At 46.8% G+C, this 12,500-nt stretch overlaps 1 protein-coding gene and 1 long non-coding RNA gene across 5 annotated transcripts in view; both read right to left on the reverse strand.

Annotated features, from left to right (window-relative positions):
• Positions 1 to 2,442: 2,442 nt before the first annotated feature.
• On the reverse strand, positions 2,443 to 3,976 carry LOC115584695 (uncharacterized). Of its 3 annotated transcripts, none has more exons than XR_003984592.1 (3): positions 3,919 to 3,976; positions 2,642 to 2,897; positions 2,443 to 2,553 (listed from the first exon to the last, which is right to left on the reverse strand). It is a non-coding gene; the product is annotated as an uncharacterized LOC115584695 (long non-coding RNA). The 3 variants fall into 3 exon arrangements; XR_003984593.1 differs by lacking the exon at positions 3,919 to 3,976 and adding an exon at positions 3,451 to 3,678; XR_003984591.1 differs by lacking the exon at positions 3,919 to 3,976 and adding an exon at positions 3,366 to 3,678.
• Positions 3,977 to 7,424: 3,448 nt separating this feature from the next.
• LOC115584694 (FERM domain-containing protein 4B-like) overlaps positions 7,425 to 12,500 on the reverse strand; it is a 21,649-nt gene continuing 16,573 nt past the window's right edge. For both annotated transcript variants that reach the window (XM_030422299.1, XM_030422300.1), the window contains exons 9-11: positions 12,215 to 12,500; positions 10,035 to 10,290; positions 7,425 to 9,954 (exon numbers count right to left, since the gene is read on the reverse strand). The exon at positions 12,215 to 12,500 is cut by the window's right edge and continues 484 nt beyond it. In XM_030422299.1, the coding sequence (XP_030278159.1) occupies positions 9,849 to 9,954; positions 10,035 to 10,290; positions 12,215 to 12,500 (648 nt within the window). In that variant the 3' untranslated portion in view covers positions 7,425 to 9,848. The remainder of the gene's footprint in view (positions 9,955 to 10,034; positions 10,291 to 12,214) is intronic.

Below are 12,500 nucleotides of genomic sequence, written 5' to 3' on the forward strand. Positions count from 1 at the left end.
CTTTCTGTTTGTCGGCTATAAGAGCTCATGAAGGCATCAACCATCGGTGGTTAGAAACATCACATAGCTTTGTACGCAGATGACATAATCCTTTTATTATATTTTTAATTCAAGATCTTTTTTATTGAAGTTTCCTTAATATATCAAATGTGCAGTGCATAGTAGCTTTACAGAGACATGAAATGAGTATGGTTAGATATCAAACACAGAATGCACCAATGAGATGTGCAAGAATGGAAAAAAAATTAAATAACAAAACTAAAAATCGAACAGTGTACAAAGCAAACCAGAGTGCTCGTCACAGCCTGAGATCACTGTTACACCTACAGCCTGCAGTAGGAGAGAGTCAGACGTGTGCAGCGTAGCTCAGCTGTACTCAACGGCCAAACATTTACAGTCTGCAATGCTTTTAGGAAGGGACCCACATTTTCTGGAACTTCTGTGTGTGATGCTGAAGTGAGTATCTGATTTTCTCCAGTTTCAAGATGGACACGATGTCTTCCAGCCATTGTGTGTGAGTGGGAGGGAGAGCATCCTTCCACTGAGCAGAACTGCTTGTCGAGCCGGAAGAGAGGCGAAAGAGAAAGCGCGTTGCTTTGGTATAGGGTTAGCTTTTCTCCCCTTCCATGACCCTAAACAGGGCAGTCAATGGGTTTGTTCTAATTCAATGTTTAACACCCAAGAAAATGTATAAAAAACTTCGCTCAAATATGTGTAAAGGTTTGAGCAGCACCAGTACATGTGAATGAGAGAAGCTTCCACATGTTTGCATTTGACACAGTATGGACTAATATCCGGGTACATGGAGGACAGTTTTGCTTTGGAAATATGAGCCCTGTGTACCACTTTAACTTAAACTGAATTAAACAGTGACGTTTATACTCGTTAACAGACTAAGAATCCCTTATTCAAAACACCATCTCAAGCCCCTTTTAGATAGAAAAGGAGGCACATTGCAGCCAGGTAAAGGCTGCAATGTGCCTCCTTGTCTCTCTAAAAGGGAGGCGTAATATTCCTTCTTTTCCAAAAAGGTGCCACTTGGCTGCCACTGAGGTAGGCGTAGACATGTGATGTGCCGTGAAGCACCAAGTTGGGTGTAAACAGTGAAGCAGGTCAAATTTGTCTTCAAAATAAGAGCTTTACATTGCACCCCATTAGAGTTTAGAACTGGGTTCTTAGCAGGGGACTTTTAATTTGAAAGCCGCGACCTAGGCTCCGCCCACCTCACGCAGAGGACGGCACATCGTGGCCTCGTTTTTAGATAGCAGGCGAGGCAGAAATAAGTGTTCCCTCCAAAGCGGCAAAGCGGCGGACCAAAACAGACCCCAATGTACCGCCTTCTGTCTAAATCCACGGACCGAGCTGCACACCAGCATCATCACAGTTCTCTCCGTGAGGGGTGATTCTGGTTTGGTACCGGGGAGAGCAGATGGTGGATTTACAATGTGGTTTAACAAAGGTGTTGAGAAAATGTCAGACATATATGCAGAAGACGATTTGATGTCCTATAATCAGCTGTGTGAGAGATGTGGTATTCCAACACAACATCTCTTTAAATACTTACAGCTGAAACATTTCATCTCATCAGAGCAGAAACAGTCGTTATCTGCACCTCCACGGTGTTCGACTGAGGGATGAACGCTGTCCCATGTCGACGGAAGAGGACAATTTTTATTCCTGTGATTTAATTTGAATCCTTTTCTTTATTTCTTCTAATTTAACTGTATTTTATTTCATTTAAGTTATTTTTGCCAGATTGTGGGATAATGTGTTATTTCATGTGTTGAAATGTTCATGTCTAAGTGACTATTAAAAAAAAAAAGACGGACCATCCAGAGCAGCAACGTAGATGGACAGGAAGGTTCTGGACATCAGGGTCAGAGAGTGCAGAGCCAGCAGCCCGATCTCCGGACACAGTAACCGTGGAAACAAGAGCTTCAACAGACGGGACAGTCTGAGGACAAACTCCCTGTTCACTGACGGAGACCTGAAGACAGACAGACACACACCTGTGAGACGGGTCTGATAGAACACAAGTCTGGATCATGAAACCAGATTAACAGTTCATTCAGTTTTCTTACAGTTTAACTGGTTTAGCTCTGGTTTACTAAAATGAAGCTATCATGAGGCCAAAACATGGTGATGCTTCCTGCAGTTGGGTCGGATCCAGGTTGGATCATGTTCTCACCACAAACTCTTTGTACCAGAGTTTGTCTGGAACCGGACCGAGACCACCTCTTCAATAAGGTCTCGGTCCGGTTGTTTAGGTCCGCAACCGAGTGCGATTGATGTGTTCACACCTTCCCAAACCAACTGCACCAAGGAGGTAAACGCTGTGAAAACGCCCTCAGATGTCAGCTGATCCAGGGTGGGTTTCTGTAGGAGTGGCTTTACTGTAGAAGATGTAGAACACACAATCACCACACACACACACACACACACCTGCTGCCTCTTCTTCTTCTTCTCTCCATTGTTTTCCAAAGACTCGGAGGAGGTGCTGACCACGCCCACAGGTACATTAGCTCCGTCCAGGTGTTTACCAGCTGCACTCCTCTGAAAAACAACAGTTAACATGCAGTCACCTGCAGTGTGTTGTGTGTGTGTGTGTGTGTGTGTGTGTGTGTGTGTGTGTGTGTCTCACCTGTATCTTCCTCCAGACGTACGGTGACAGTTTTTTGACGGCATAGGCAGCGAGCAGCACAGCCGTCAGCTTCCTGAGTCTGGAGCTCCGCCTCAGCTGAACCGGCAGCTTCTGATAGGTCAGCTGCATGCTGACAGGCAGGCGATAGGTGACCAATCAGAGGATGGTAACAGCGAGTTACAGAAGTCCAAACTGCACCTGGTCCCAGCCTTGTTGTCACGGCAACAACATGACGACCTCAGATCTGATCCTCCACCTGTAAACACGTGAACACGATCACCTGTCAATCTATCTGATCAGATTCATCAAAATCATCAAATCTGAGACTTCAGCCACATATTTAATCCATTCTGTGGTCTTATTAATCAATTCTATTGTCTTATTGATCAACTCTGTTCGATTGTATTATTGAAGTTCTGAGAGATTTAGGGTTCATCTTTTAAAAACAGCTCGATAAAATAATAAGAACTTAACCAGAGCAGGAAATCAATGTTATTGTTTATTGACTTTCAGCATCATATTAAAACAAAATAAATCAAACATTTCTCTACAGAGTCAGCTGACAGAAACATCAGTTTGTTTAAATGTGATTTCAAAGTTAATATGTCATCTTTAACCGCTTTGTGTATTGATCCAGTTCAGTTCAATTTAAAACACTTAAAACTGTCTCGTGGGACAGTTTGATGCAGGTGGAAGACATGAATGTGAAACTTCCGGTTTGTACCTCAGCGTACTTGAAGCTGGCAGGGATCAATCAGGGTGATCAGACAGTGGGACGGAAACACACGAGTGGAGGTGACGTCACAGACCTGTTCAACCTTCAGTCCGTTGAATGTGACGTCACCGCAGCTCCGGTTAGCGTTAGCTTCTCACTAGCCGGTGGCTCACAGCACTGAGCTAACTGCTGCTGTTCACTCTCACACAGACTGTTTACATATCGGACAGATACAGGTCCCGGTACCGCCGCCGCTCGACTGGTACCAAACCGAACTAAAAGTTTAACCCGAGTTAAAAAACAAACTCAGCAGCTAACTGAGCTATGCTAAATGAAGCTAACCGCCGCTAACAGAAGAGAACTTTGTTCTGTGATGTGAACATGAAAAGAGGTCAAAGTTTACCGCTTCAGTCTGCTTCAACTGACGTCACATGTGACCACAACACATACTACACACCCGGGAACATGTCATCTATCAAAACACACACTTAGATTAATCATTTAAACACGTTAAAGCGTTTTAATGTCGCTGGACGGAGGAGAAAGTTCTGTTTCTGTTTACCTGACAGGATGGGCCGCGTCCCAATGCGGACAACAGCCCCCCTCCTTCCCTCTCTGCCTCCTTCCCTCCCTGCCTCCTTTCCTACACACACATCCTACGTTCTTCTTCTTCTGCTGGTTTTATCTCCGGCCCTTCCTTCCTACAGAGACGTGTCCTGATCCAGACTGACATGAATGTATTAATGTTGAACACAGTCACCAGCGGTGCTGGTCCATGCTGGTTGACTTCACTTCAGACTCTGTGTTTATGTTCAGCAGCTGTTCAGTTCTAAACTCTTCAGTGGACCTTTAACCAGCGCAGAGGTCTCATCACACCTGCTGCTTCTGTAAAGCTTTATTAATGACAGTTTACACACCTGTGCTGTGTGAGTGCAGGTTCATATATATTCACATCACACCTGCACAGACAGGAATCCTTGAATATAAAGACTGTGCATCTTAATTTAATAACAGGCAGGTACATTTGAATCAGTGAAGAGAAAACTTTATTTAAAAACAGCATGTTGACAGTGTGTCATTCATTATTTACATGAAGCTTTTTCATTGTCCAACATCAAACAGCAGAAAGATTCAGAGTGAAAAAAGTACAAATGACAACGTGTAGAAAAAGATAGAAAATTATTTTTACACAAAGTTCAGACTGTACAGCTCAAAGTATAAAGAAATACTGCTGTACAGAATGCACCTGAACGCATCGTAGCAGAGACAGCTGTGATGTCACACTGACAGACTGGACAAGGTCTGGTCCTGGACCTGAAGGGGGACAGGAGTCCAGTGCTGAGGTCACCTCCTCTGTTGTTCTGAGAATCAGAACATTCTAAAGAATTCTCATGTTCATTAAAGGGGCATTATTTATAATATTTACAATATTAATAAAGCAATAATACAAACTGTGATATATTTTCATATATAGAAGGCGTCCTCGAGGGGAAGAAGGTCCTAACAGGCGTCCTGCCGACACAAACACAGTCCGACACTTTCAAACTGTGATTTCTTTTGAGGACACTTTGTGTTTTTGTTTATCCAGTTTATTCAATCATGGAAATCATTAAGTGAACATTTTTCTCTTCCTCAAAACGAAATAGTGCATCTTCAAATCAAATCAAAATAGTTTAGTGTTCCTCAGCTGGATGAACATCTGACACAGGCCGAAACACAGACAGAGAAAACTGTCATGAACATGAAAAAACAAGCTTTTTAAAAACACTGAGTTTGGTTGGAGGCTGCTGGAGGGTTTGGACCTCAGACCTCTGACCTCAGTACTCTGACCTCTGACCTCAGACCTCTGACCTCTGACCTCAGACCTCAGACCTCAGACCTCTGACCTCTGACCTCTGACCTCAGACCTCAGACCTCAGACCTCAGACCTGTGACCTCAGACCTCTGACCTCTGACCTCTGACCTCAGACCTCAGACCTGTGACCTCAGACCTCTGACCTCTGACCTCAGACATCTTACCTCAGACCTCAGACCTCTGACCTCTGACCTCAGACCTGTGACCTCTGACCTCTGACCTCTGACCTCTGACCTCTGACCTCAGACCTCTGACCTCAGACCTCTGATCTCAGACCTCTGACCTCAGACCTGTGACCTCTGACCTCTGACCTGTGACCTCAGACCTCTGACCTCTGACCTCTGACCTCAGACCTCAGACCTCAGACCTCTGACCTCTGACATCAGACCTCTGACCTCTGACCTCTGACCTCTGACCTCAGACCTCAGGCGTTCATCTTGATGACAGCTCTTGATATTTGTACTGCACAGGACCAGATGAAGGCTGATGAGCTCGTTATTCGTCTCCTGCAGTTCAATTTTTAGTTAATCAAGTTTCATATTGAAGCTGCTGTTGGTAAACGAGCCAGCAGGGGGCGGGTCAGAACCAGCCAGCAGGGGGCGGGTCAGAACCAGCCAGCAGGGGGGCGGGTCAGAACCAGCCAGCAGGGGGCGGGTCGGAACCAGCCAGCAGGGGGGCGGGTCAGAACCAGCCAGCAGGGGGCGGGTCAGAACCAGCCAGCAGGGGGGCGGGTCAGAACCAGCCAGCAGGGGGCGGGTCAGAACCAGCCAGCAGGGGGGCGGGTCAGAACCAGCCTGCTGTGAGCTCATCTGAACCACAAAACGTGGTGAACTAGTTTGTTAATGTTGTTGTTGTCATTTCGATTTAAAACAGAGAGGTTGAATTTCTTCTAAACTTCGAGACGACGACACTCAATAACTTTGACCTCATCCAGCTTCCATACACCTGTGAGGTACCACACAGTACACGAGAGTACTGCACGGTGCTGCTGCAGTATTCAGGTGAAACAGTCGATGTGTTTGCAGGCGGTTTGTTTCTGGCATAGACATATATACATAGACGCCTCATTGAGCGGGTTGGCCCGCTGCTGCGATACGTCGACATCGCCGCCATATCGGAGGAGGCAGATCCGCCCCGTGAACTACTACGAGTCAGTCGAGTGAACTTTATAAAGCTCCTTCTACAAAGTGATATAAGTTAATGTGTCTCATTTACACATTCACACACGTACGGATATATTCAGGAAACAGAGAGGAACCAGAAACAACGTCTGTAACGTTCTCTGAGGATTATAAATGTTAGCTAATGTATACAGGTCGGCACCAAACCGTTTTATAATGTTTTTATGAGTGTTTACTGCTGCTGATGTATGTAACGCTGTTACTGTGATGATACATGACAGTTAAATATTTAATCTGTCCATAATAACCACATCCTGACATGTAAATGTGGCATCTGTGTGAATCAAAAACACCATCGTTTTAATAAATACAGTGATTTTTGATGATCTAAGTACTAATAATAACAATCATGGCAACAAAAATCAAGTCTGCAAATCAAGATCAGAAACTGCAACAGCAGTGAAGAGATATACACCATGACAGAACATTATAACATGTGGTATAAAATAACATTTCATGGTAAAAAAAATAAAAAAAAAAAAAGTGAAGTATCAGCAGGCTACTATTATAAATATGCACCATATGTAGTTTTCAACATTATTATTATTATTAGTAGTAGTAGTAGTATTTTTCTGCATATTCTTGACTTTTGATGGGAGCAGCTGTAACGCTGGAATTTCCCATCGGGGATCAATAAAGTATTTCTGATACTGATTCATATGTTATGCAGTCAGTTGTCCATATAAAGTTAAATTAGATTAACCAAGTTGACAGTATGGCGGACAGATGTCTCATTTGCATGTCAGGATGTGGTTATTGTGGACAGATTAAATATTTAACTGTCATGTATCATCACAGTAACAGCGTTACATACATCAGCAGCTGTAAACACTCATAAAAACATTATAAAACGGTTTGGTGCCGACCTGTATACATTAGTTAACGTTTATAATCCTCAGAGAACGTTACAGACGTTGTTTCTGGTTCCTCTCTGTTTCCTGAATATATCCGTACGTGTGTGAATGTGTAAATGAGACACATTAACTTATATCACTTTGTAGAAGGAGCTTTATAAAGTTCACTCCACTGACTCGTATTAGTTCACGGGGCGGATCTGCCTCCTCCAATATGGCGGCGACGTTGACGTACGGTCCAGCGCTCAATGAGGCGTCTATGTATATATGTCTGTGGTTTCTGAGTCCAGAGGTCAAAGCAGTGCATGCTGGGGACTCTTTCTGCTCCTCTGAAGCTACGGTCACATGACAGCAGCTGCAGCCAATCACAGGATGATCAGTGACATCATCAGTCATCCCAGTCTGTGTCCAATCAGGTGGTTTGATCCACGAACGTCAGAATCCACCAACAGACATTTGAGCCCCCGAAGAGGTCGGCGTCTTGTGACATCATCGCAGCTGAGCACACCTGGTCCAGGTGTCCACTGGTTCTTTTAAGAGATCCAGGGTGTGTCCATGTTTGATGATGTCATCAGTGGTGACTCCTTCACATGTTTGAAGAGGCTGCAGGTGTGTCATGTGACCACAGCTTCCTGTGGGAGGAGTCGAGGTCAGGCTGGTATCTCTGAACTGATAATAAAAAGACAAACAGATCAATAAGAATCAATACTGTTGATCAGAAGTTGGAACACCGATGTCAAGTTTGTTTTTAAAAGAGTTCATGAAAGTCCATTCAGTCGATCAATAAACCAATAGATCAACACTGTGACATCATCGTCTGATTGTCGCTGCAGATGATCCTGAAAAGTTGAAGAAGTTCAGCGACTCCTCCGTCCTCTTATTGCTCTCACTCCACCCACGTTCTCACGTTCTCCTCACAAGGGACCACTGTTCTCCTCAAATCGATCAATCGAACTCACACAAGTTCACTTGTCAAACAACTGTCATCCATTCAGCCGGATCAACAGTCTGCAGCACCAGGAGCCTCTTTAGAACCTGATCATAAACAATGGATGTATACAGAGAGATGCCACAGGTGAGTGAGGTGTGGACGTCTGAGGAGGCGGAGCTTCATTTATTCTCATTAAAGCTGCTCAGTGTCACATGTGGATCCTCACATAGCACCAGAGTTACACCCAACCTCCATGAAGCGCTCCAGGCTTTGAAGCTAGTTGTCTCAGTGTTCAAACTGTAATGACATCATCACGGGACACACTGCGGCCCGAAAACACTTTGAACCAACACGGTGAAAGAAGACACAAATGACATCCCCGAGAGATCACTCAGAGTTTGATCCATTCAGTTCAATAACATTTGTAAAGTCTGGAAGAGATTAAATCCTTTAGTGTTAGTTAGCTGGGCGCTAAACAGGAAGTTAGCCGGCTCGGTCGGTGGAAGTCTCTAGTGCTCGCGCTCTGTGAGCCGCACAACACGGAAGATCTCGGTAATTTCAGACCAGGACATCAAACAACACTGAGCAGCACTCATAGCAATGAACAAGGCTCCGCCTCCAACACTGAGTCCAGGTTTAATATAACGTCAACTGTTACACCTGCAAGTAGCTAACTTCTTGTTTAGCTTTCTGATCAAACAGGGAAACCAGTTGTTTCAAATCCTGTTTAACTGACGCGTCGTCAACACAGCGAGCTGATGGAGGCGTCACGTCACGCTGTAGTTACACCGTCTGACCACCAGGACCAACATGCTGCAGCAGCCTGATGCTGCTCCAACAGCTGCTGGTGCTGTTCAGTCGTCCTGAGCATGTTAGACATGATCGATATGATTATTACTGATAACTTTGGTGTGTTTGGTATGACTGACTCTCAATGCTGCTGATACTACAGACCTCACTGGTTCTTCACTGGTGTTGCTGGATGCAGGAAGAGGAAGCTTCCTTGTGTGGTCGTGAGGAGGAGTCCTGTGATTGGCCGTCTGTTCTTTCTGTTTCCTGCTGCAGCAGCTGTTGATCTTTAGTGCAGAGACGTTGAGTCCAGACTGTAAGAATACCTGAAGAGTCTCACCTGACAGTTTAAGTCTGGACTCACCTGAGGGATAGAACAGGTCACCTGATCTGATCAGAGTTCGTCTGTACAGACTGCTGGTCTGCTGGACAGAGCTGGTGACATCAGCTGGTGATTATGTGCAACAGTTTCATCATCATCATCATCATCATCATCTTCATCTTTCGTACATCAATCGTACAAAAGCTTGTTCAGTCTTGATTGTCTGAGCAGATTAAAGACTAACTGTTGTCATGGAAACAAAAGTAAAACACCAAGTCGTCAGCTGGGTTTTTATCCAGAATCCTTTCGATTTTCACACACTGAGTAAGTCGTTTCATCCCTGATCAAATCAGCGGTCCATCACAGCTGAGCAGCATTCCCATTGGTCAACAGGAGGTCAGCTGTCATGTGTCAACCCACTTACCGCTGACATCACTATTCTCTGTGTGACATCACGGTGGGCAGAGTTTTAGGAAGTCCTCCTGAACAAGCATCAGGACACGCTGATCCCAGGAAGCCAGCCTGGGATTGGTCTGTCTGCGTCCTGACTGGTCGGTGAGTCAGACAAGAGTTCCAGGAGACGGCTGGTCCAGAGTCAGATCTCTGAGAGGGACTTCCTGTTTGTGAGGAGGGAAGGAGTCGTGGTGGAGAGAGCTGTCCACAGACCTGAGAGAGACAGAGAGAGAGAGGGTCATGACTGGAGCTCAGGTGTACCTGCTGTACCTGCGCTGGTGAGCTGACTCTACCTGCCGTGCAGCGGGTGTCCATGGAACGTGGCTGAATGTGGCAGCGTCTGTTTGTGTTGCGGCGGAGCGTGATGATGACTCGTCTCTGTCTGGATGACAACGGTTGTCCTCCGTCTGCCCTGCAGAGCTCCACCCCCTCCGGTCTGAACTTTGACCCCGTCGTTCACCTTAGTGTTGACCCCTGCGTTGACCTTTCCGCTGGCCTGGTTTTGGTGGGTGGAGCCTATTGTGTTCCGCAGGTACCAGTCCCTCAGACCTGTGGACCACAGAGAGATCAGATCACCTCCACCTGTCCTCCTGCCCCGTCAGCACTGCTCACCTGCAGCGTGTTGTTACAACCTGTTCTCCGATCGGACTGTGATGTCAGCGACCGCGGGTATCTCAGCTTCCTGCTGAGGATCCACGGCAAGACGTCCTCAGTCTTTACTCAGACGTGCTCTTGATTTACAGCATGTCTGAGTAAAGACTTTAAATACAGGTGATCAGGTGTGATTGACTCCCAGCAGGGGGCAGCACACACACACACACACACACACACACACACTAGCCTCTTTCACACTGCCGTTTGCATGCGGGGATCCTGCACCAATTCTCCGCACCCTCCCCTGTGTGAAAGTTTCAGATGAGGAGAGGGGGGAAATTTGGCTCCGGCGCTGATCCGCCTCTGGAGGTAGTATCAGGGCCGCATTATTGGTGAGCCGTCCCAGTGTGAACGGATAATCCGGAGGCGCGGAGCGAGGGCGTGTCGGTCTGACAGTCTGATAACTGCACAGGTCCTTCACTCAACTAAATACAGAGAAATGTCCCACAAAGCAACGTTACAGGACAGAACAACAGTAACGTAGTGACTGTAACTGTCTTTGGCAACTTATATGAGGAAAACAAATACCACAGCTGTACATGGAGAAGCGTCTGTCCTGCTGTCTGTCCTCCCGTCTGTCCTCCTGTCCGTCCTCCTGTCTATCCTCCTGTCCGTCCACCTGTCTGTCCTCCTGTCTGTCCTCCTGTCCGTCCTCCTGTCTATCCTCCTGTCCGTCCACCTGTCTGTCCTCCTGTCTGTCCTCCTGTCCGTCCTCCTGTCTATCCTCCTGTCCGTCCACCTGTCTGTCCTCCTGTCTGTCCTCCTGTCTGTCCTCCTGTCTGTCCTACCGACTCTTCCTCACATTTCTGCTCAAAAAACAGCGTTTGTCACCGGTAAAAACTTTAACTCACCGAGTGTTTGTAATGAAAATAAATCACAGCGACCGTCAGCCCTCCTGACCGAGACTTCAGGGAACTTTCCCCCAGAAAACAGCCTCCGTCCCCGCGAGTGACAGAGTCAGACAGCGTCCTGTTTACTGATGGTGATTATGTATAATTATGTAATTTAGCATGAAAAACTTGTCACTTTCCAGGATGTTTGGTGGGTCAGGATCTCAATCACTACACATTATAACAGCATCTATATGATTATAAACTGTCCGCGGGTTTAGATTGACAGGGAAACACCTGGGAAACACCGACATCATCAACATGACGTGTACCGTCACGCCTCTTTAGGAGCCGCAGCGCCGGCTTTCTGTTTGAATTACAAACATGAAGGCGGAGATGCTTCGCTCTGTGTGAATCACCATCGGCGGAGAATTGGCGAACCACCGCTCCGGAGATAATGCGGAGACGCTGTGTAAAAACGGCTACAGTTCCCACTGCTGTGACCCAGTCAGATTTTATATTGTTCACCAACAGAGACCTGAGGGCTGCTGGGTCAGGGGTCCACAGGGATCCTCAGAGACCCTCACGGGTCCTAAAAGACCCTCAGAGGTCCTTAAACGCCCTCAGAGGTCCTTAAAGGCTCTCAGAGGTCCTTAAAGGCTCTCAGGGGTCCACAGGGAAGAGAAGAAGTACTGACACGTTACACGTTTCAGTGAAGTTGTCATGAAGAACAGACTCAGGTAACAAGAGGACAGGAAGTGGCTGTGGTGTAACAGGAAGTGGCCCTGATTTAACAGGAAGTAGCTACGATGTAACAGGAAGTGGCCCTGATTTAACAGGAAGTAGCTACAATGTAACAGGAAGTGGCCCTGATTTAATAGGAAGTGGCTGTGATTTAACAGGAAGTAGCTGTGATGTAACAGGAAGTAGCTACGATGTAACAGGAAGTGGCCCTGATCTAACAGGAAGTGGAAGTGTGTGTGCCATACCTTCCAGGGCGAGGGCCTTGTGCAGGCTCCTTGTGGCCTCCTCCAGCTGTGCGTCCTGGGTGGGGGGCAGGTGTGGTGGACGGGGGGGCAGCAGGTGGGGGTGGGGGTCAGGCTGGATGGCGGACAGAGGAGGATTGTGGGTATCGGTTTGGCTCTGCTGCACTGGGAGGAAGGGGCCGCAGGATTTGGTACGGGTCACTTTGATCCGCCGCTGGTCACCTGGGTGACCGCGGCAGGTGGGCGGGGCTCCCAGGGGCTGCTGTAAGGACAAGCCGTTGTAGAGCAG

This window comes from Sparus aurata, chromosome 7 (genome assembly GCF_900880675.1).
Source record: "Sparus aurata chromosome 7, fSpaAur1.1, whole genome shotgun sequence".
Lineage (NCBI taxonomy): Eukaryota > Metazoa > Chordata > Actinopteri > Spariformes > Sparidae > Sparus > Sparus aurata.